At 46.3% G+C, this 24343-nt stretch overlaps 1 protein-coding gene across 10 annotated transcripts in view; it reads right to left on the bottom strand.

Annotated features, from left to right (window-relative positions):
* The window catches only part of NDST2 (N-deacetylase and N-sulfotransferase 2), a 143503-nt gene that overhangs the window by 5575 nt on the left and 113585 nt on the right, over positions 1 to 24343 (bottom strand). For all 10 annotated transcript variants that reach the window (XM_076338489.1, XM_076338487.1, XM_076338493.1 and 7 more), the window contains 9 exons: positions 20156 to 21554; positions 12036 to 12123; positions 11694 to 11848; positions 9997 to 10182; positions 9502 to 9630; positions 4094 to 4276; positions 3192 to 3288; positions 1742 to 1865; positions 28 to 202 (listed from right to left, as the gene is read on the bottom strand). In XM_076338489.1, the coding sequence (XP_076194604.1) occupies positions 28 to 202; positions 1742 to 1865; positions 3192 to 3288; positions 4094 to 4276; positions 9502 to 9630; positions 9997 to 10182; positions 11694 to 11848; positions 12036 to 12123; positions 20156 to 21148 (2130 nt within the window). In that variant the 5' untranslated portion in view covers positions 21149 to 21554. The remainder of the gene's footprint in view (positions 1 to 27; positions 203 to 1741; positions 1866 to 3191; positions 3289 to 4093; positions 4277 to 9501; positions 9631 to 9996; positions 10183 to 11693; positions 11849 to 12035; positions 12124 to 20155; positions 21555 to 24343) is intronic.

Here is a 24343-nt window from a genome sequence, read left to right as displayed (position 1 = left end):
ACCTGCAGAGCAGTGCAGGGAAGTTACCTGGTACCATGAATAGGCTCGGTCAGCAGGGTTGATCAGAACAGTAATGATTTTGGCTCGAGGCAGCAGGGCTGCACCACGTTTTGGTACCACCTCTGTGTCAAAGTAATTGGCACTCTTCTCAAACATGAAGTCTGTGCTGGCATTGGAGGGGATGGGAAAGAATTCCATGTACCTGCCGAACAGACGGGACGCTGGTGAGCAGCATGGCCCAACAGAGAAATGGCACAGGACAAAATGATGCCCTTGCATCATTTCTCTTCAACACACACAGTTCACAGAACAACTGCGCCTCCCCAGTAACGCAATGAATGTGCAAACGGGTGCAGAGCTGGCAGAGGCGGGATTTCGAAAGGGGTGGCGGAGCCCGACATAGAAAGTTGGAGATGATAAAAAGGTAAGAAAGTTTTTTGATGAGAGTGTGTTCCCCGAGTCCTCGGGCAGTGGAAGGAAAAGGCTGAGGGTAGGATACTAGTTGCAAGCTTTAGGAGAAAAGAGGTTTTGCCCCAAGAGTAAGGCCAGAATCAGCGGCCTGCCCTGCCACTGACCGCTTGGTTTAGCCCCGTCTAAATAATTTCTCTTTGTACCTCAGTTCATAGTTGAGACACAGGGTCAAGAGCTCTGCTCTGCCTCACAGGAACTTGTAAAATTAGTAACGCAGAAACTGTAAGACATTCGAATAATGGTAGGGTAGAGGGCAATGGGGGAACAGGACACTGTAAAGCACTGGAAGACTGGTCTCTGCTGAAATTTAAGCGGTACGACAAACGCAAATTCCATCCTAAACATGATTCTCCTCCTGCGTGTGATGCTACACTCAGCTCAAGTTGGGTAACTTTTCCAAGGGATGCACGTAAAAGCCTACGCTTTCTAAGCCTATCTGTCAGCTAGTACAACTGCTCTGTAGTGCTTGACTCACGTGAGCTTCACTCAAGTACCAACCACCTTCCAGTATCTTTTCAACAGTCCTCTAAATGATTAGGTAAGTCAGACAAAATCTCCCACAGCTCACAGGCAAAGAAATCCCACGGCAGAACGCCTTACTGCCACGCAGCCGTCTCAGAGCCACACATGAGGGAGTACAGTGCCACGGTGGACCCAAAGCGCATGCTTCGAGCAAGAAACAACTTCAAAATTTCTCTGCCTGGAAACATAGTGACATAATAGTGCCATAGTGACACTAGTATTTCCCTGCCAGGTGGAAACACTTTATCAAAATTGCGTACTTGTACAGGTAAAGAACAGGGTATGGATGTGGCCAAAGAGACACTGGAGCCAGTGCAAGGAATGCAGTGTCATCTCTGTTAAGTCTAAAGGGCCCAGAACAACAGCACCGAGGTTGTCCCCTCTGTCCTACGTGTCTCAACTTGGAAACCACGAGTTAACGAGCACACTGGTGTCTGTTTTGCATGTCAAAGGAGAAGAAACCTCATGACAGCAGTGCATTCAACAAAGACTGAATTTTTAAAGCTAAATCATGCCCAGGAATCTCCTGGCGAACAGTCACTAATATCAGAAACTACCCGTCCTGCTCCTGGGACTGAGCAGTTGGGTTAGCAGGAAAACAGGGAACACGCACGGAGCAATAGCAATGAAAACAGCTGTTCAGGAATAGAGGAGCTACTGAGGTGGCTGAAGCGGACATACAGAGAGACTTGGGAGAAGACAACATGGGCGCACCTTATCACAGAGGAAGACGCGTCAGGATTCTTACCAATCGATTCCTTTATGATAGTTGGGTCCATTAAAAAACTGGATCTCCTCGAAGGTGGATGGACTTGGGAAGTTACTGGTGACAGCCGGATGCATGGTCAAGAAGAAGTGCACGGCTGTTGTGCCTGCAACAGGAATCAGTTAACGGGACCTGGGTCACACATAATGCTTGGCTGCGTGAAAGGCTTTACACTGCAAAAAACAGTCCCCAAGTGGGCACACTCCTACCATGCCTGGCTAACCCACCCCTTCACTCATGCAGGTTGCAAGAGCAGCGGCACCAAGCACTTTGGGATTGAACTTGACTCAGCAGTTCAACCCCACGTTTCAGCTCATGCAGCTGATTTAAGTCACCTCCTTAGCACGACAGCTGTCACCCATGTCGGCTATCTTGTGTTACCTTTTTTCCCTGGTGGCACAGCCACACAGTCATGTGGCAGAACCCACACCTGCCAAATGGGAGGTGGCCTAGGCACTGCAGGACACTATCACGTGTTTGGGAAGGAGATGTGCTAGGGACAACGTTAGTGTCCTTGGGTAAGAATTCAGCTAGAGATGCCTTGGCCTGCCTCTGCTGTAGATGTTTTGCCTTTACCCAGCCAAACCTGATAAACCTGCGCAGCACACAGCTGTAGGCCTCCAGCAGGCCAATAAATCAGCCGAGAGAAAGGTTTTCTTACGGTGCCACTGCAAGCAGCTTGGGCTGTGATACAGCAGGGCCCATGCTGCACACACACCAACAGAGCTTCACAGTGAGTGACACAGGCAGGAGGCAGCAGCTTGGCTGGGAAAAGCTTCCTCTCAAGGCCAGGATCACCATTTGCTGTGCACAGTTGGCAGCTGCTGTTTCACCGCACTACAGAGAAAGCCAAGGTTTGAAGACCTGGCTTTGCCTGAAGAGATTTTGCTCTCTTCAGCCTAGAAAGGACTCCTCAGGACAGTACATACAGCCATGTCACTGCCAACCACAATGCCGCAGCAGTTAAGAGGTGCTGACAGAGGTCAGACAAAAGAGGATCTCTACCTCCCCCTGACAGTAACATGGAGCACGCAGTGGGTACGCAGATCTGTCGCAATAAAAGCACTAGGGGGCATTCATCGTAACCTTTGCTAAGCGTGTGTGTTCAGTCCTGCTGACAGCTTACGTTTGTGACACACTAAGGCAGGTCACAGTTTCTCTGAGCTTATGTGGAAAAGCCAAAACACAACTCTGCAGGTAGGGCTTTTCCCTGCAAATCAGGAGTGAGCCAAGCAAAGTGCCAGGGCGCAAAGTACTGATGGACTTGCCAGATTTAGGTTAGAACAAATCTGAGATTCTCTGAAATGTCCTCTGCGGCCATTTGGCAGCTTGCACAAAGGGCAGCCATGCAGACACAGGCCTTTCCAGCTCTCCTCTCAGGAGGAATGAGATGGAAGCTGCAATCTATCTTTAGATAAAGTATTCACGTTACCAGTTTTCTGAGGTCCCACGATGAGGAACTTGGGGAGTCGATCGCATGTTTTTTCTTTGGACCAGATATCCTTGTGTCTCTTATCATCACAGGGATTCTGCAGCACAAGTGATGGGATTAAGCATTACCACAAGAGCTAATGGAAAGGGGAGGAAAAGCTGCAAGGCCAGTCCTCTCAGGAAAATGCTATTAGCATATGAAGAACACTTCACAGCCACACTGCTGCTCTGCCAGGCATCAAGAAGAGTTAAGTAAAAACACAGGGGAACGTTTTCAAAAGCTCCAAAGTGACAGGAGCCAAAGTCCCTCTGAGAGTGTTAACCACAGGCCTTGCCCTGTGCAGCCGTGCTGGGCTGGGCCACCATGATAGTACAGCTCAGCATCTGTGAACTTCTGGCAGACAGACAACTCTATCACCTTCAGTTAATTTCATCTGCTCATTACCATGCAGAGAGCTGCTGCACTGGGATAAAATGGAATAAGCATGTTTTTATTTAATGAACATGAATTCTGCAGTGTGAAATTACTTTAAGATTAATCACATTAACATGCCTGCAAGCTCGTCCAGCACCAAACAGGGTTCTTCCCTGCACACTTAACATTTCATAGCAGCTTGCTCTAATATAAGCTCTTTAACGACCCAAATGCCTCCAAGCCTGCCCCCCAGGCACTTATGACAGCCATCCCTGTCCCTAAGCTCACACCGTGACTGCGTCCTACTGCTCCTACTCCCCATCCCTTCCACCTTGCAATTTGCCACTTGCAGCCTCAAGCCACAAAGGTTAAACCTAAAAGCTTTATGCATTACCCCTCTGTGCTCTGGATCAGCAGTCTTGCCACACTTTAAATGTGGGACATACCTCTTGGAAAACCACTAGGAGCAGTTAAAGCTGCCTTCTCACCTGCCACAAGGGATTCTTCTCCTGGGGAAAGATTTCAAAGTACTTTTTTGCAAGTTGGACAGGGGGCAGTGTTTGCAGGCGAAGGTTGGTCCAGCACTGCACAAACTTGACCAGGCTCTCAAAAGTGTACAGTCCCAGACGGTCATTCCCATAGTTGGACAGGTGGGTCATGAAGATGCTGATCTGAAAATAGGAAAGACACGGGATACTGGTAAATCAGGTAACAGTACTGTTTCCTCCTAGCTTGATTCCACTGTCAGCAAGAAGCTGTTCACATCTCAGACTGCCCTGGCTGTCTGGGTTGACAAATGTCCATCTGCCAGGATACAGCACTGCCTTGATGAAAAATGAAAGAAATGTTGCGCTTGCAAGACAGTAGGAACTTGGGAGAGGAGGGACACAGACCTCTCAGTAACCCCTGGGAATGGTGGTGGTGGGGTGATAACTGAGCCCTGGATGGGAGTGCAGAACAGTTTCAAAATCCCTTTCAAGTGGCTCTGGAACATTTAGAGGAACAAGGGTTAGTCAGTGACTCCCTCCTAGTCAAAACCTTGCAAAGCCTCTTTCATGGGAGAACAGGAGCTTCCCTTCCTCTCCCCGAGGCACAACCAGGGCAACCTCTCTAGCTGCAGTGCCTGCTACAGCAGGGGAGCAGGCCAGGGAGAGGGGCAGCATGCTGCAGGCCAGGGCACAGCGGCACAAGGGACAGATTTCACAGGAGTTATTTCTAGGCCCACAGCCTGCCAGCTTTCATTCACTTTGGAGTTGACATCTCAAGTGTAAAGGAACAACTGGCAATTCGCACTTTAAAATACAAACACGTGTACCTGGGGATCTGAACATGGACTGCAAAGAGATATTGCACTATGACATTGTCCTAGGAACAGACAGCAGCTGATAAGGTTTTAGCTCGCAAGAGCCTTCAGCATAGGCAGCCCCTGAAAAATGTTCTGCCAAGCCTGAGGATGTAAACCCTTGGGCAAAGCGGCACTGAGCACCCATGGGAGCTCCCCCAGCACTGCAGTGCTCAGGAGCTGTGTGCTATCTCTGCCTCGCCAAACCATCTCTTCTCTCAAGCAGATACATTTCCCTTCTGTCTGTTTTTCAGTATTTTAACTTGTGGAAAAGAGTGCAAAAGACTGTTGTCAGCTTGACTCTGGTGTGTGGCTTTGACAGGTCCCATGGAATTGGGCATCCCAGTGCCTGTAACACAAACCACACCATGGCTAGAAGTCAGCAGAACAAAAGCAGAACACTAAGGCCAACAGAAGAATGACTACGTGGATGATTTAGCACTCCCCGCCCAGTGTCTGCTAGCGCAGGGAGGGGAAGAGACCTCAGTCACAGTAGGAGCACCCATTGCTGCACAGTTCGGGGCTGAATCCTGATGATGCCAGGTAAGGTCAGCGGGCAACAACAGGATTCCCTGGCAGGGGGCAGGAATAGCTTTCCCACTCACAGTAGGGGAAGAGCAAAAGGGGGAAGCAGGAGACAGATGGTCTTGGGATGAAGAAATTTGCTGGCACTCGTGAGGTCTGAATTCAGTTTTCTGCCCCGTGTCACCATGGACTGGTCTCAGTGCGACAAGGGATACTGATAAATAGTAGCTCTTTGTGCCTGAGCCATCCCCAGGACACTGTGAAATGAATTTAATCCTGTCCATAAGGTGCTCACACCCCAGAGTCTTTGGGTAGGCAACAGAAAACAGTGGTAGGACTCTGGGACACATGGAAAGTAAGCGGAGTTAAAGATTTATCACATTTGTCTGCCTGTGAGATTTCACTACTGAGCTGACAGAGAGGCCCTGCCAGACAGGCTCTGGCACCTATACTTCAAAGAGCAGTGCGTGCTTGGTGCTGTTGTGTAAAAAGGATGTGCTAAATACAACACAGAGCAAAGGACAGAAAGATCTTCTGTGTAACTGTAAGGCCATGCCATGGAGCACATAAGGCGGCAAAAGGATGCGTCTCATGTTGTATTTTGCCCATTTCTGGGAGACACCAGGAAGGTGGTGTGACAGCAAAGGGTGGCTCATCCCTTTGACTTGCTAGTGAAACATTTAGAGGGAAAAATTTGCTGCATGAAGCGTCTGGCTCACTGGCATAAACCAAGTACTGCAGCAGGGAGGATGCAGGTTACCACCTGGGGCCCCTTCAAGATTTCCAGAATAAAAAAAAGCCTGCATGTGATCCAGGTTAGCATCTGCGTCTCAAGACTGACTACATTCAGTAAAATGGCTCACACAGATAATGCTGTCACCTGCAAACAGTTCCCAAGCAACTGGATTTAGACGAAGACAAGACAAGCCCAACCAAAGAGCCATTTCCCTGTACTTCTGAGTGTGCAGTCATGTCCTCTAACACACATGCACTGTTTAACAAGGCCTGGCAGCTTGCTCTGCCTCATCACAGCTACTGCTGCCAAAAGAGCTCTGAGCACTACTTCTGACATAAGCTACACTCAAGTCCCATCTCTCCCTTCCTCCCATCCACACCCAGTGACCTCGGGGGACTGGCTTGGTAATAATACCTCCCTCCTCTCCCCCTCCCTTCCACTGTCAACATGCCATGGTTTCCCTTCCTTCACACTGAGGAAGACAAGAGGAAAGGTCACAGAGAGCCTAGAATACAGAAAACAGGAAGGTACGAGCATCCTTGCAATACATAACAAGCAGCTGTGGGCACAGCAGTAACCTGCCTGCGTAGCGTGAGCAAAAGTGTTTGTGAGAAGTGATCATAAAGATGCCCTTTGCTTCTGGGAAACAGCAACTGGGCACACGGCAGCCTGTCTGCTATGTGTGAACATCAACAGCTATTCTCCTTCCTGACATCAGACCTTGTTCACTAGTCAGAAGATCAAACATCTTCTGTTTGCACTGGGGAGTTAATCATACGCATACAGGCTTGGAGACTCCTGCATGCGTACATCCACTCAAAGGGAGACGGAAGCACCAAAAAGGACTGAAAGAGCCTGGTCCAAGTCTGCTCTGGATCACTGCTGGGGCTGCGGGGCTGGCCAGCTTTCTATCAGGACCGTGAGATGGCTCTATCAGTGAGGGGAGGAATGCAAGAGTCTGAGTCACTGTGCAAACACAAGTAATGAAGTGGAGCTTAGAGCACAGTACTCCACTGCTGACAGAGAGAGAAATGCTCCGCTGCCAAAAGGAAGCAAAAGTGTAAACATCGGAAGCATCTGAAGGTGCCTGAAAGAGTTTTAAAAGTCACCACAAAGAACCAACAGTAAATCTGGCAAATAAGCTGATCCTGTACCAGAGCACAATCTTCCCAAACTTTTTGGATCACAGATCACTGCCAGCTGCTTTGACCGTCACATGCTTATCAGCAAATTTTAATGGGTAGCTCTAGAAATGATGTTTCTATAAATTCCTTGGCACAGCTTCCTAGACCAGCAATGATCTCTGGATTACAGTCTGGCAACTGGTTTTTCAAGAGAAACCTAGAGCTCTTAAGTCTCACACTGGCTATTTCTGCAGGCATTCTTTAAGACCTGACAATTATGAAGTGGGACAAGGTGGAATTCGCCCAACACATGGGAAGAGAAGCCCAGAAAAGCAATGGTCACAGAAAAGAAAGCGGTTTCTTTCCATCTGACTGATCACGCATAATGCAAAGAATAGCCTTCTCCTTACTACAGACTTTTATTAAGCAGGTAGATTTGGTTGTTGTGTGTAAAGATAACAATTCTGTCTCAGGTGATAAGGACAGAAGGCTGGCTTCCAGACCCCAGGGACACAAGGCTGGCTTCCAGACCTGGAAGTATGAACACCCCCCCTACAGCTTTTTAGCTAGGGCTGTTATAGACCTATACCTTCTGCAGATCATAGACCAAGCCAGAGCTGGTCACAGGCTAACCTTCAGAAACACAGGGCCTGTTCGTAAACTACAGCCTGTTCGTGTGATGCACCCAGAGCACATTGCGAGGGACTTTTCACTATCACAGTTCTACTTCTAGGAGTAGAGAGGCGCTAAACACTAGGAAAAGGAAGAGACAAGAAAAAATTAAGCTCATTGAGGGAAAAAGCTTGATTTGCTGATTCACTGAGCCTCTACAGCCCCAACCAAAAATGGCTAAAGCTGCATATTCAACCCTGCAATCAAGATGCAAAAGAAGGAGGGAATGAAAGAAAACATCATGGTGAGCAGAGCCACTGATGTTATGCGACAAATCCCACAAACAAGTACTCAATTACTGGGACCAGTACTCCAGGGTTCCCGCCTGGGAAGCTAGTCAGAAACAACCTACTTTCTCTCAGATCTGCTTGCATGGCTTCTTGCCCATACTCGGGCACTGGTGGAAAAGATGTATAAAGGAGAAGTAAGAAGGTAGAAATTTGGAAGTCATGAGAAAAGAAGAGATTAAACATCATTATATTCAGGAGTGGCTATAGAGGTAGACATTCCAAAATCACTGTTTAAACCTGGCAGGGCAATGTCCATTCAGAGAAAGGGAGGACAACAGGTGCCAAATCAGCTTTAGTAAGAAACAAATTCAGGTGGGGAATTGAGAAAGTTACTGTACAATCAAAAAGAGCAGCATGTCTTCCTGCTGCAGCCAACAAGCAGGAATGTGAGGGAGCGTGATCTGTGGTTGGAGAGGGCTACAAAGCTTCGTCTCCTAAGTCTATCCATTCAGGATTTTCTAAAAATGACCGCTTTTTTTCTGTGTCTCTTGCCACCTAGTACATCTCCCCAGCTTCAATGGGAAGTGAGAAACTCATGTGATTTGTCATCCATGGCTAAGAACTGGGAAGGGATTGCAGGGTGTTGAAGGTACTACATTAGCTTGGTGGCTTGACGGAACTGTCAAGTATTGAAAGGGAAAAAGAAACACCTGTGTTAAGCCCAGATCTCCCAAAAATGCCTTAGGGCAACAGCTACCTCGCAAAAAAAGCACGCAGAAATTGTTTCAAGTGTATACATATTGAAAGAAAGGGGAGAACACTCCATAACAAAAGCCCAGAGAAAGCAATTATTCTGAACAAAACTCATCAGTGAGCCAGAGGAGAAGCCAACAGGCAGCAGATGTGTGTGGAACAGAAGGAGCCAAGGCACATCTCACTTCTGATTCATGAAGATGCAGCAGCCTAGGTAACACTCAGTCTACATTGGGCCATGCTCAGCATGTCACCCTGGCTAGTTTCTATCTGCGGAGTGTTGCGCTTGCCAACACTCCACACTGATGCTTCCTTGGCAGTGTGTAAAGCAAAGCAGCATTAACTAGCAAGTACTTCCTTGGCCCTCTTTTTCACGTTTCCTTAGCATCACACTGGAGATACCCACACCGTGATGGGTGGTTATACTGAATCTCCCATAGGATCTAGTCCTTTCCCACATCAGGCACATAAGCTGAGACACCTGTGCACCGATTCCCCTTTCAGATGAGCTTACTGGGTTCAGGAGCACCGTCAGGAAGAGTTCACCACCACGAATGCTCTTGTCCAACTCCTTTGAGCCACCGGGATATTCATTATAGAAGATAGTGTGAGTAAAAAGACCACAGGTCTGTCGAGGCAGAACCTGGCAATATCAGAGAAAAGCAAAGTTAGATAAGAGGCACATGCAGCAGAATCTACATGTGAATGTGTCAAAGCAGCACTCTGTAGATCAACAGTAAGGGACATAAGCCACATAGGTTCAGAGGACTCTTTTGATATTCCTCCCAACCATTTACTCATCACAGTGCAAACAAGTCAGTGGGATCTCAATTCAGCCTTATTCTGCTTGGTTTTGCTCTCCGTTCACTACTGACCTCTGAATTGTACTGAGAAACACAGGAACTGGCTGGAAACACTGGTGTTATTAAGATTAATGTCTCTAATGCAGGTCACTAGCAGACTGTTCCTTGGGCAGGAAAGTGGGCTCTGCTTGCCCAGCTGTGCTCACCATGATTCCATTATGGATGAATCCACGCCGGTACCGGGCAGGCCGTAGGTGTGGGTATTCCTCTGTGCTCGTTACTTGGATGCTCCAAACAGATTTCCATGCCTCATAGAGTTGTGTGTGGACAGGATAAACCCCAGAATGATGGGGGGCTACGGCATAGCCCAAGTCTGTGGGAATCCCATGCTCCTGGAAGCAGAATACGCAGCTTGATCATTCACTATTTACCTAATATCCTTAATAAGGATCATATTTAGCAACAGACTCCAAGTTGGAGCAAGGTGATGGAGCAACATGAAAACTCTCTGGATTGGGAAACCTGAAATACTGCTTGTACTTCTTGTTTTATGCATCTATAGAAACATAAAGGTGATTCTATATCAACAAGGACGTTCAGCACTGGTAACAGCTGCTGTAAGAACGGTCTTGTAGCTTGCAGGTGTGACAAATCAGATTAATTCACAAGCCTCAGGTCAGGCTCCTTGGTTACTACAAACTAATCAATGCTGTTAAGTGACATATCTCACTCCCACAATGCCTAGATCTGAGTCACTAGAGGAGGAAAACAAAATTTCCTTAACTGATATAGAAGGAAAGGAAGATGACGACTGGGATCTGTCTTGTCTCTAGCAATTCAAAGAAAAGCAGACATGAAGCAAGAGACTGTTGAGGGTAAAGATACGGGGCCTGGAGCTATACTAAAATGGCAGGCAATATCTGAATTTCATGGGTTTTAATTCCACTCTGTGGTTCTGGTAACAATATGAATGATGACAGCTCTGCCCTGGTGGTGTACAATAAAACCAGAGCCCCTAAATGAAGCAACAATCTTCTCCTTCCCACTGCTAGCCTGTTTTACGTTAAATATGTGTAATTGTGTTCTGTGCTTTGTCTCTCTTTGCAAAAGACTGCACTGTTACTTAACCAGGAAAAGAAGGGAGCCTAAATTGTTTCTATAATGCTGCAACTGTGCTCTGAATTCAAGATCGTTCCTAATCTGTGTGTGTCATGGGAACACGGGACAGCAGCCTGCTATTTCCAAGGGGATTACCATCAAAAGAACCAAACTAGAGGTGAAGAGGACATTTCTTTTCACAGAAACATGTACTCTATATTCAGCTCTGGTCTGTAAGCATCAAACAGACATTGTTCCAGCAGTGCAGGATGTGCAAGGCTTCCCCCTCCTCTGCCAAAACCCAAGGAATTTCCCCCTGGACTTCCTAGGTAAGTAACTTCCTTCAGCATTGTCTGGGGAGGCCAAAAGTAGGGCTGTTAGCACAGAGAGCATTTTATACTACCAACCAGGTGACTTCCTTACAAAACCACAGTGAATAAGGATGGAAAAGGAAATGCTTTCTCACTGCCAGAGTTTGTAAGTTAATTGGATTTGGATGGTAATGCTACAAGTTCACACCTCAGCAAACAAGAGCCTTGGGATTTGCACCCTGGAACGTAGTGGAGCTGCCTGGGGCCGTGCAGGTGCCAGGAAGCACTTGCCATTGCACAGGCAGGCACACGAATGGTGTTCCTTGCCTGAAGACAGCAGGAGCCACGCACCAATTTAGACTTTCAGAACTGCCTTTCTTAAATGCAGCTGAGTTACTAGACTAGTATTTGGCTTCAGTGGGGTCTGAACAGATATTCCAGAAGAATGTTTAAGGATTAGTGCTGTAAAGTAAACAAACTGCGATGCCCCTTACCACAGCAAACTGTTTGTTGAGCTTCATCTGCTCAGCCAGCACAGTGACGTTGTGGAAAAGATGAGGCTGCATGTGACTCCACATGTGAGGGAACCACCAGAACTCCTTCCTGTGTTTGAGCAGCATGTCATCCCCTTCATCTTCCTCGTCGGTACCTACAGAGAGCAGAAAAGGAAATGCAAAACCAAAAGGCAGTAGAGGAGCTCAATGTTTCAAAGCCGTGGCTAATCCCCTGCAATGCTGTGACAATGAGAATCATGCTCTCTCCAATGTGTTATACACACACACACGAACATGGGGGCTGTATGCAGGCACTGGGATGAAGGAGTGCCAGGGGCTTACCTGTGTGGTAAAATTTCCCTGAGAAGCCCAGGTTGAAGGTGAAATTTGGGACTAAAGTTCTCAGCTTATTCTGGGTGCTCAGTAAAGCCTGTTTGAATGAAAGGAAAAAGAAATGTTCATATTCGGTTGCTCTGTAACATTCCTCTGTGCTCTACTGGTGCCCAGTTCAGTCTGAAGAGGTATCACAGGGGCTGGGGCTAAGGCATTGTTGCCTGTGCAGTGAAGCAGAATAGCCAAGTGCTCCACGTGCAGAGTCTTTACTTGAAGTAGTCCTGCTGTACCAAACAATGCCACTTTAAAACCACAGTCAGATGATGCTCTCCACTTCAATGTGAAGGACCCAGAGTGTCTGTGCTAAGGCAAAGGGACAATAAATCTCACTTGCGAGCAACAGATTCCTTACTCTTTCCAGGTTCAACCTCAACCCTCCCTTCCTCTCCCATGTTGACTGGGACTTTGCTATTGAACCTCTGCGTTTCTCTGAGCCTACATGTTAATGAAAAGGAGGATGGGGCAGCACATGGTGCACAGTCGAAGGCAGAGAAGTCAATAATATCATGAACAGTAACTAAGTGATCCAAGGGGAGGGGGCTTTTATTTAGAGGGGAAAGGTGGATTTGCAGAACTACCCATGCAAGGAGTCCTGCCACAGCAGGGAGGTATCCCTCGCTTTGTGTCCCTTGAAAGTGCCAAAATCCTTTTGTAGTAGGAAAGTTTCCTGGATTCTGGAAAGAAAACTTGGGGGAGCTGACATTCACAGTCATGACATCTCCTACAGGTTCCCTCTTGCTCACTTGTGCCTGCTTTAAATGTCCGAAGTAATTGCTATAGCCAAGGGGAAGGAGCCTTGTGCCACAAACCCCCAGGTCCAGCAGCGTACAGAGTAAGACAGCAGACAGCCTTGACAGAAAGAAAAAACCCAGAGGCTCCGTATGTCACAGACAAGTAAGACACAAACTAATTCTAGTCAAATTTCTTCTGCTGGAGAACAATAAAAAGAGAGAAGCCCTCAGATGCATGCTCTGCTGCTACCTGCCTGCTTCAGGGAAAGTGTCACTGGTGCAGGTCCCTATGGGAGAAGTTCTCAATCAAACAGGGACCGGGCAGGAGGGCTGTTGGCAGGTGACAGAGATGGTCTTTGACCAGGCAGTTATTTAGATTTTAATAGCTTTTCTAAGAAAGTGATGGATCAGTGGCTGTCCCAAGGTGAAGGTGATGACCTCTCAACAGCAGACTTGGGCTAGATGCAAATACACAAGCAACTTGGCACATAATACTGGGGAAAACACACAGGCTTTTCAAACTGTGCAGGGGAGATGGGCAGATCTTTCTGTACCAGCTGCCCCTCCCCAGTCTCAAGAAGCACAAAAGAGCACTACAACGCTGCCTTCACATGGCTCGCACTCTATAGGCATTGTTTAGGCACGCTGTTCCCTAGGTGGTGAAAGTGCATTCACAAATGCAGATTCTCATTCAGTGGAGGGACCAGCCTTATCACCTACCACTTAAGGATATCCTGACAAATCACTGCTGTCACTAATATTTCAAAACAGTGTTGACAAAACACTGATCATCACATTAATTTAAAAACAATGACTTCTGTAATTTACTTCAATCACCCATCCACCGCAAATATATCTTGGAGCAAAGAAGGTGAGCGGTTTTATTCCCAAGGCAGGCAGCCCATGACCTCTCCAACACGTCAAGGTGGGAAGACCAGAGAGATTATTTCTGCAGTGCTGCAGACACTCTCAGTGCTCTCTCTGAAGGAACCAAGCTTTCAGACTTTTCCCTAGAGACACGCTTAATTGCCTGTTCTCCCTCCCCACATCCACACAACAGTGACATCAAATGCAGCCTGGGACAAATTTCAAAGATCCCAGCTCCTCCGTGGCCACATGCCTACCACATCCTTACCCCAGTCCCCACCCAAGAGTAATATTTTGAGAAATGTATGGCACATGACATCTCCAGAACCTATCGCAAATGTAGGCAGTGCTTTTAAAAGGTGACATGTCAGCAGCACTGACAGCTGAAGCCTCCTTCACTGCCCAAGATGCAGAATAGGCAACGGGAGGTCAAGCTCCCCTCATGTAACCCCGTAAGACACCGGGACTCATCCCACACATCAGGGAGCACAGACTAAGAGCTGTGCATCTCTCTACAGAGAAGCAGCTGCCTGCCCAGCTGGATCACAATACTGCATCAAATTTGGGACCAGCACCTTGAACACATCACCCAGTATCTTAGACAGGAAAGTGCCACTTTCTTTTATTGTCTCCAGGGCTGTCCCAAGCCTCACCACTTCTCTCTGCTGCCCTGAAAGGCACATCCAGTTCCTCATGCTCGGGTAGGAAGGTGGAGGGAGGAAAGACAGTGGCTAAGAGGCTTAGCATTCCTCTGCACCGAGAGAGATTTAAAGCCTGGCTGGGGTTACCATGACGACACATCTGTCTGATGATAAAACCCCAAAAGCCCTACTCCAGCAGGCAGCAATCCTTTGTGTCCGGGGAGGGACCAGAGAGGAACCGTGGGGGCCCCAGAAATTCTGAGACTATTGAATCCTGCTTTTCTGGCAGGTTTATTGCTAATTGTGTGCCATCCCTCTGCTGATGCTGGGTCCTTTTCACAGCCACATCCATACAGTGGCATGGCACGGGTTTGAAGAAACGTCTTTCCCCTGCACAGGATAAAAGAGACTAAGGTGCCAAGTAAAATATTTGGAAATTTGTTTCAACAAATTACGCATTCACTGTTCCCTAGCACACTGGTTCAAAGAAGTCTGTGAGCTGTAGAGTAAGGTGAAACAATACAGATGTGGGAACGGGCCGGGAAGATGGCACTTCTCTCTGTTCTGACACGTCTGCACTGTTTCTCTTTTATAAAGTAGGATGAATATGATAGTACTACTAATATCTTACAGGTGACTCAAGTGGCATTTCATTTATATCCATAATGTGCTCTGAGATTCTTAAATGAAAGGCAATCAAGAAATGTGAAGTAGGCTATCCATTAAAATATAAAACAGCTAGCCAGATGCAAACAGATCTTCATGTCCATATTTAAGAAATTTAGTTGCTCGCATGGTACGGGACAGAAGGCTAGCATTTTAGCTATCCCCATCTCTAAAAAGCAAAGTTTCTTCCCCTAGAAAACTGCCCCTCCAATCCACCCAAGTGTTTCTGTTTTATATTTTCTAAGTATCTTCCATTCCAAAAATCCTTCCAAGATGCAGCCAAGCCCACTAGCTAGCCAGAAAGGCCCCTTCCCCAGCTAAGCTCCCTGCTAGAAGCTCAGCAAGGCTCACCCCAGGAAGGAACAGATGGGGTTCTCCAAGAGATTCCCAGCACTGGCCACCAGAACTCATAAGCCACATCAGGATGAGACCTGCTTCACGCTTGTCACAGTCTATCTGAGAACATTCCCTGCAACCCACAACCTGAATTTTTGGAGGCCTTTAGTACTTAATTGGGGCAGCCATGCTGCAGGCCCAACTGACAGACATCTACATTCCAATGCACATCTCTGGACACAATGCAGAAAAGGTCTAAAATTTAGTCTGATGTTTGATGCCTATCACTTTAAAAAAGGCTTTTTAGTAATCTCAAATGATCATAATTATTTACTTCTGAGCAAACGTTAGGGAAAAGTTAAAAATTGTGCCTTTTGTTGCAGCATATTAAAAAAAAATCTATATAATCTCACTGATGGATCTGCAAAGATTTACTCAAGTCACTACAAGCTCTTGATGCCCTCCAGTGAAAGACAAAAACTCTCTCGATGGGGTTAAAATTTTAGGAAGTGAGGAAGAAATCAGGGGAAGCACAGCACCCTGACTGTACCCTCTTTAGGTTACTTCTTTAGGACCTAATCCTCTTCTAAGATGGCACAGTGTCCTTGGCATTGCAATAATACAGGGTGCAACCTTCATGCAACTCTGCTTTTTTAGCTATGAAATTTTTAACTTCCAAAAGTGTTTGCAGAGATATTAGCTGTTTCATACAAACCCTAAATATTACCTCCCCTGTATTAGGTCCCTCCAAAAAGAGGCAAAAGAAAAGGGGGAAATAAAGCTGAGAGTCAGATGCTGGGAGGGGAGGATACCATGAGCCTAGGAAAACAGTACCTGGACAAATTAAGAGAAACAGATGATAAGAAATGGAGGAAGAAAGCAGAGTGCTTTGACAGCCTCTTCTCAAATGCTCATGCACAGCACACTAGCAACGTGTTGCAGAAACACCTTCTTCATAGGAACTGCCCCTGGGGACACTGGGCAGCACATTCTCAAGAGGATTTTCTGCAGTTTTCTCACTGTCCAGCAGTGGCACTGGCATAGCTCAAAAACAGTGCTGTCAAAAGAGAAAGCATTCATGGTACTGGTATTTCCACCTCCCCTACAATGGTACAATCAGGGAGTTAGAAACTGCTGAATATTTTCATTTCAGTTAAGATCATCCTCTACAATTTAGAAAGGCAAGAGCTGGCTGACAGCCACCCTCACTAGATTCTCTCTCTTCCACCCTCACCATTCATAACCCAAAATGAAATGGCTGTCCTTGATTTTCACTTAGAATCATAGAATCATTAAGGTTGGAAAAGACCTCTAAGATCATCGAGTCCAACCGTCAACCCAACACCACCATGCCCACTAAACCATGTCCCTAAGCGCCTCATCTACACATCTTTTAAATACTTCCAGGGATGGGGATTCAACCACTTCCCTGGGCAGCCTGTTCCAATGTTTCACCACTCTTTCAGTAAAGACATTTTTCCTCACATCCAATCTAAACCTCCCCTGGCGCAACTTGAGGCCGTTTCCTCTCGTCCTATCGCTTGTTACTTGGGAGAAGAGACCGACACCCACCTCGCTACAACCTCCTTTCAGGGAGTTGTAGAGAGCGATGAGGTCTCCCCTCAGCCTCCTCTTCTCCAGGCTAAACAACCCCAGTTCCCTCAGCCGCTCCTCATCAGACTTGTTCTCCAGACCCCTCACCAGCCTCGTCGCCCTTCTCTGGACACGCTCCAGCACCTCGACATCCTTCTTGTAGTGAGGGGCCCAAAACTGAACACAGTATTCGAGGTGCTTAGCTTGCTCTCAGACTTGCTAGCAATGATTGCTCAACTATGCCCTTGTAGAGATTACCAGCAAAAGAGGCAAAACCTCATCTACTTAATCTTCTTTCCTCGTACCTGAAGACAACCAGGAAGGATCATAAAAGCCAGATCCTTTTGCATTAGAAATGGCTCGTCTTTGTTGGCTAGTTCCACGGAGGTTTGGTAAATTCTAAGGATTATGATTTTAGAAGAGGCTGAATGTGGAATAATTGAGAAGAGAAGGGATTCTCCGAGATTTTGTTTTGTTAATTATGTGCAGCTCAAATCTCTGGTAAACTTTACAAGGGAAAAACGTTTTCCTCGTGCAACTTCCAACTGTTTCATTTCAACTGAGGACTGCAAGATCCTGCTGCAGCCCTTCAGCAGAAACAGGAACTCAAGGGTTATCATCTTTAAAGTAAAAGCAAGCACGATTCCTTTTTTCTTTTTAAAGAAGCAAGCTATTTAGCCCTTTAAGCACCACAAATAAAAACATTTCTCCTCTCACACAGGACATCTACCATGGGCATGCATTTGATCAAATTATATTCAGCATTTTCTTTTAATAGTCATTTAGAATCATAGAATCATTAAGGTTGGATTATCATTAATAGAATCATTAAGGTTGGAAGACTGGGAAGCTCTCTGAACGTGGACCTGCATATGGCAAACAGGCTCACTGGGACAGCAGAGTCAATTTCATACCTACACACAACATCCAATCTTCAAACCGCTACCCTGACCGCTGTAGTCTAAACTTTAAGATAAGGAACTGTGTGTTGAGATAACAGCCCTGAAACAGAGCTTTCATATAAAAGGCCAAAGAAACTGCCAGCTGTTCTGTCACTATTATATCTCCTTCCCTCCCCACGGTGAGAAGCTATCAACAAATCCATGTAGTTATTTCTCCCTTTTAAAAAATAAAAATTCATTAACCTCTCGTGGCTCTGCAATCAGAGAGCTTCTTTTAAATGGATAAATCCGGGTTTTATCTGCTTTTCCTGAGATTCTCTGCTTACTGATCACAGATTATTCCTCCATTTCACCCCGTTAAAACCCAAACAAAGCATCTTTTGGAATTATCTTGTCTGGGTGTGTTTTTAACATCACTAGAGCAGCCTTTGTTTCCAAGAGCTCTTGCCACCTATCTCCTGTTTTCTCATCTGGGTCTGTAACCTGCACAGAGGTGAGAATCTCTGCTGGTTTGGACTAGAAGGTGCAGGGCCTGCTTAGGACCAAGATAAGATTGTGATCCTTCAAAAAAAAAGCTTTCAGAGCATTTCAGCACCTCAAAACACAGGGACACTGAAGTGAAGTGAAGAAAATTTTAGCATTTTCCTTAAATAAGTATTATATACAGCTGTTCCGTTTTTCTATACCTGTCTGCTTGGAAACACTTTTTCTATACCCGTTTGCTTAGAGAGTTATGGTCAAAGGTGGCTCTAAAGAATTATTAAAGAATGAAGCAAGTAAAATAAATAATGGCACGCAATTAGAGCTGCTTCAGGCATGCAGCTTCAAATGAACTGAAAAGATAAAGCTAGCTCCAAATAGAATGCAAGGGTTTCCTTTTCCCCAAGCTAAGCTTGGGATAAGAAGCAGAACTTAAAATCTCAAAGACCTGAAAAAACGGAGACGAACTGAGATATGTCTTGCATGGATGCATAAAACGTGTAGAAAAGGTGGTAAGACTCCTAGCGAGGTGAAAGAGTGCTCTTGGAAACATGTAATGGATGAGGTTCAGTTCAGGTAAGGAGACACGCATGTACAACAGTATTTTGTTTTATACCTTTGCCTCAAATGGTCTGTGCCCTTGGATGAAAGGATAAAGGGTGCTTCGCTTTGAAGTTGTTTTGGAAACACGCTACGACAGCTGCTGTCACAGGCTTATCACCATCATGGCTGGTACCCAGGGAACTCCATCCAGGACCTATCTAAGGGCAAGTGCTAAATGGGAATCCAGAGTAAAAGGCCTGGGGCCTCATTCCTCTGGGAGCAACCTCAGCATATCCGGAGAAGCAGGCAATGCACCTGCCTCAATGGCTACAAACCAGAACTGATGGGGAAGATAGAAAGGCAAGTCCTTGGCTCCGTGAGGCAGCATATGTACACATATCACAGACTTAGGAGAACACTTTATCACATACTTTCAAGGACACGGAGAATTAAAAGGGGCTCTTAAGTTTCTTACCTTCTTCCTACTTGTTTCCTCCTTTGCCTGTCTCGCTTCCCTCTCCTCCACAAAATCTCTCTCTGTGCCTTTCCCATATTCTTTCCTAATAGGTCACTGTATTACTCAAGGAACTGCCAAGGAAAGCAAACCACAAAAATGGAATCTCTCTTTCCCAATCGTGAGGCCACAGAGATAGTTCTCATGAAGGCTTGGTCTGAGCATGTTTCCCTGGTGAATTTTTGGATATTCCCTACCCAGGGATGGGGGTTGCTGGTGGAGGATATGAGGGGGGTGTAACGAAGGGCGAGAGAAAACCTTTCTTTTCCCAATTTGGTTATGTCCCGAAAAGCTAGATGGCTAAAACATAGGCTATAGCAGTTTACACCCCATGGACTGGCCTACAATTTTGCAATATAATATATACAGTTTATATATATCATAATAAATAATAATACAATAAATGTAGTTTTTCTATTCTATTCTAACACAACTTGCCTTTTCCTTTTGAAAGGTAGAGTTTACAGCTACAAATAGACTGACAGAGGAAATCTGCATATGCTCGTTCCCTATGTTAAAGAGGAGACAGGATAGACCACCACAGGCGTCCTCCTCTTAAATTCAGAGATACCAGCTACAGGTCCCAGAATGAAAAATGCTCCATTTAAATCTGGAAAACCTGTTGAGAGCATCACATATGGTGCCTCAGCATCTTTGCAGGCTACTTCTCTGTTTAAGATGAGAACAATTACAGCAATCAACTCTTTCATTCAAATTAAATGCAACCTTGACTTTCCTGGCACACCACACACACTAGAAATTTGTCTGGGGCCTGTAGATATTCTGGGGATTTTACCTCTACATCAGACACTTTCATGCGAGTGCCCTCTTTTCCCACAAATATATCATCAATGTCGACGAGGATATAGCGATCAAGTGTGAGACAGAGGCGCTTGCCAGTCAAGTAGGCAATGGCATCCACGAAAATGAGTTTGTGCAGCCAAAAATTGAGGTTATTGCCGAAGAGAACCCGCTGGATCCCATCATGCAGACCCAGGTCCTGCACCACCGTGGCATGCAACGCTTTGTGGGTGGCCAGGTGAGGAATGGACTCCGAGGACTTCGTGCTGGCCAACAGCACCGGCTCATAGGTGCTGTGGTTTGACTGAAACACAGTCCAGTCATCACCAGGGAGGGGACCCTGCTCCACCTCGTTAGCCCGGGTGACATAGAGCAGGGGAGCACTAGGGTTGATGTGATAGTCCCGCAGCCCCAAGTTGGAATGTAGGAAAAGGGGGAAACCCTTGAGCTGTGCACTGAGTAGGCTGTTCTCGTTGGCTTTGAAAAAGCCTATAATCCCCACTCCATACTCTACACAGTATTTATCCAGCAGCTCTCGGTTCCAAGCATCTAGGTTCACATATTTAAGGATGTTCTCATAGATAATAAGAGCGTAGCGTCCCCTATCTTTGTCTGTCAGGGTGGGCATATCCCCTTTGCCAGGGGCGATCTCTGTCCTGTATTTAAACCGGCTAGATTCCAGGATGGCCACTATTTCCTGCCCCAGCTGGGAGTAAATGCTTTCCACAAAGACTAGCACCACAGGATCTGTGCGTGAGGTGTCCACAGATTTTGTGAGCCTCCAGCTGGCTTGGGGTGGGATCAAGATGCGGTGCTGGTTGCTGCAGTCACTGAAGGGCAGGGGTGGTGGTTCCTTGATTTTGGGACTGTTAGTGACGTAGTAAGCCAGGATGCACATGGAGATCAGGCTGAAGGCAATGAGCAGCAGGATCAATCTGTGGAGCTCCAGCTGTCGCACGTGCCGCACTACTTTCCACAACTGAATCATGGTGAGGCGGGCTGCCCACCCCCTCCTCACACTCTGCACCCACGTTGTTCTTGAAATCTCCAGTGCCGCCGTGGCAGTACCCAGCAGCAGCTCGCAAAAAAGAAACAGCAGCTGCGGAGAGAGACAAAGCTAAAGCAAACAGCTACAAGGCTAGACTCCCAGGGATCTGCCATTTATCTCAAGTAACCATGGCCCTCAATTCCCATTGCTCTTTCGTGTGCTTCCTCCTGCTCCTCTCCTCTCACTCAGGAAAGTCTTTTGGAGGAGCGGGGTTTCCTGAATCTCGTCTCCAACAGCAAATCAGTCTGTCATCCTGTGCACAAGCAGTTTCAGCTCAGCCTTCCCAGGTGTCCTGTTTCTCATTTAGCTGTTTCACATTCACATGATGGCACCTTCTCTTCGCATCCTGCAATTTAAAAAGAAAAAGTCAATTCTCAGTATGGATTCATGGTATTTAACGGGTTTGAAATGAACTGGCAGGATCAACAGGTGCTAGGTGGCAGCATCACTTGCCTGTCAGCAGGCAGACCTGTTCCCTGGGAAGTGACGCACACCATTTGTACAGGAGCTTGGCAGAACAACCGTAATGGCCTTTGGAAGAAAGGTCCTGGCAGCGCACAGGGACTCAGCATTCGCCTTGGGTGAGATTCTCACGCATTACAGCAAACAGAGCCAGCATACCTGGCCTTCCCCCACTCCTCTTTATGCCACTGAGCAGAAAATATGAAGCCCTTTTATTCTAGCCTATATTTCAAAATTAACAAGAGGAGGAGAGAGCCCTCACATTCTCTGTCTTGTCCTGTTCTCATACTAATGATGAGGTGTCCAAGTCCTTGCCAGTGACTTCCTAGGCCCTCCAGATACTGCTGTCCCGAACCCAACAAGATGCCTCAAATTCCCACCAGCTCTCTTGCCCCACAGCTCCCGATTTCCATGGTTCCCACCCCCTCTATGAGGCCGCCCCACTTCTCCTGGGAACTCATGTTCTTCCAGGGCTCTCAAAACATGGCTCGGGGGCATCATGTCCCTCATGGCTGATGTCCCTCAGGCATCACGGAGCCGAGGGGGCACAGGCTGCCCACGAACTGCACACCTAATTGTTGCCATTGACTCAGTGGCAGTTGGAGACGAAACATCTCCTGAAACCTTCCTCGCCTTCCCTCATATGCCACTGAAGAGCATGAAGCCAGTTTTAAATCACCAACAGCACGACGTAAATTTGGGTTGGTCTCAAATACGTGAAAGCTGCTTGTTACGAAGCTCTCTCACCTCCCGCTTTGTGTTTATGACAGCAGATTATTTCACCATATGTTGTTATTTTTCAAGGATAAAATGCTCAACAAAGCCAACAAACACGGAGCCATCAAAAACATAAACACCAGGGAAAGTAACTAAATTGCTCCTTGGTTTAAAAATAAAATCACTGTGTAGTTTTCCCTCCCTTACCAGAAGTGTGACTTACCTCCAGCAACAACACCCAGGTGTGCATTACTTGGGATACAGGCACATTTTTGGGGAGCACCTGCTGCCCCTCCCAGCACAGTGCAAGGACACCCTGAATGCCAGATGTTGCTCACCAAGTCAGCCATGCCCAAAATGAGCTCTCTGTAAAAGTTAAAAAAAACCTTTTCTCTCTCAAAACCTTTCTTCCTCACACACCCACACTCCTGCAGACGTGTACTCCACCACATACAATCTCTCTAACCACCTGCTCCACTGGCACAGCTTACAACACCAGGAGGCACAAGAGCAACAATTAACAAGAAGTACTACCAAAACAGTTCTTCATCCTTTCTCCATTCCTCCCATTTTTGAGCCTTTTTGTTACTATCATTCTGATGAAACAAAGAATATTAGAAGACTAGTTTGTCCACGTGTTTAAGACAGACATAAGGTTTTTATATAGTAAAGTCAGGGTTTTAACAACTAGCTCCACCAGAACAGAAACTACTTGTGAGACAGATGCTTATTTTGCTCCACCAGAAATTACTTCCGAGACAGATGCTTATCTTGTAATGTGTATTACTAAACAGAAAAAAATCCTTCTGAGTCAGGGAAAATATCAGTTCACAGATGAGGCCAAAAGTCCTACTCTAAAGACTCCCACTAGGCTGTTTTCCAAACTGCTGGTGCAGCTTGAAGCAGAGACAAAAAAACCCAAGCAGATTTTATATGAAGAGATGTAACATTGCCAACTTTGTGACAGCGGATCGAAAAGAGTCAGAGTGCTCTTTACACAAGCCTTATAATGATCATTAAGTATCATAAGCTCAGCAGTGCAGTGACTGGCTTGTGTAGTGCACGACGAAACCTTAGCCCTGATGAGGTCTTCAGAATAGCTGTAGACTGTAAATGTAAAGTATATTACAGAAATAATTTTCCACTGGAGACACTGAGACACAGCAGATCTTATTGAAGGTCACACTGCAAGGCAGCAGATGAATCAAGATTAAAAAAAAAAAAAAAAAAATCTCTGTTCCCCAGTCTCCAAATGGATCGAGTCTCCACTCCCAAATGGCCCTCTATAATGACAGAGCTGGCTTTGGAAATCCAGCTCAGACAGCAACAATAAGCTGTATTTTCTTCAACACAGAGAACCGATCATCTTTCAGTTTTGTCTCTACATAGTGTTAACTTTTTATTGGAAAAAGGACAAGGGCAAGAAGGGGAGAAATTACTATGGGAAGATGTAAAAAACAGAATTCAGATAGTTTTTTTCCTTTTTTTGTTACTGAAATGACAACTGATTTTGAATACATGACTCTCGGGACTGAGTGAAGGATACAGCTTGTAATTCCAATTCAAGTCAAGTTCAGACCCAGTGATACACTGGGACTGCCAGTGTATCAGCATAGTACCCAAAAACATGTGCCACCTTTCAAAAGCAAGCAGGAAAATAAACTTTCCACCTCCACAATCAGCTTTTCCCATCCCACTGACTCTGCAAGGAAGGCCCCGATGTTACCACCCTCATACTTGGCATTAGAGCTCCAAAGTCGCATTGAACTGCAGAGAGACAGGAGCCAGCAAAGGCAGAATTCAGCAGGGCAGAGAGAGGTTAGATAGAATCATACAATAAATGCTGTATCTTTTTAATGAGATGAATTCCCTGTAAGACACGATATATACACAGCTCCATGCATATTAGCTGCTATGAGAAGCAGTCTTCATTCTACTCTTGTGCAACAAATTCAT

Source organism: Aptenodytes patagonicus, chromosome 5 (assembly GCF_965638725.1).
Source record: "Aptenodytes patagonicus chromosome 5, bAptPat1.pri.cur, whole genome shotgun sequence".
NCBI lineage: Eukaryota > Metazoa > Chordata > Aves > Sphenisciformes > Spheniscidae > Aptenodytes > Aptenodytes patagonicus.
Note: the sequence above shows the minus strand (reverse complement) of the source record. Positions and strands in the feature narration are given on the sequence as shown.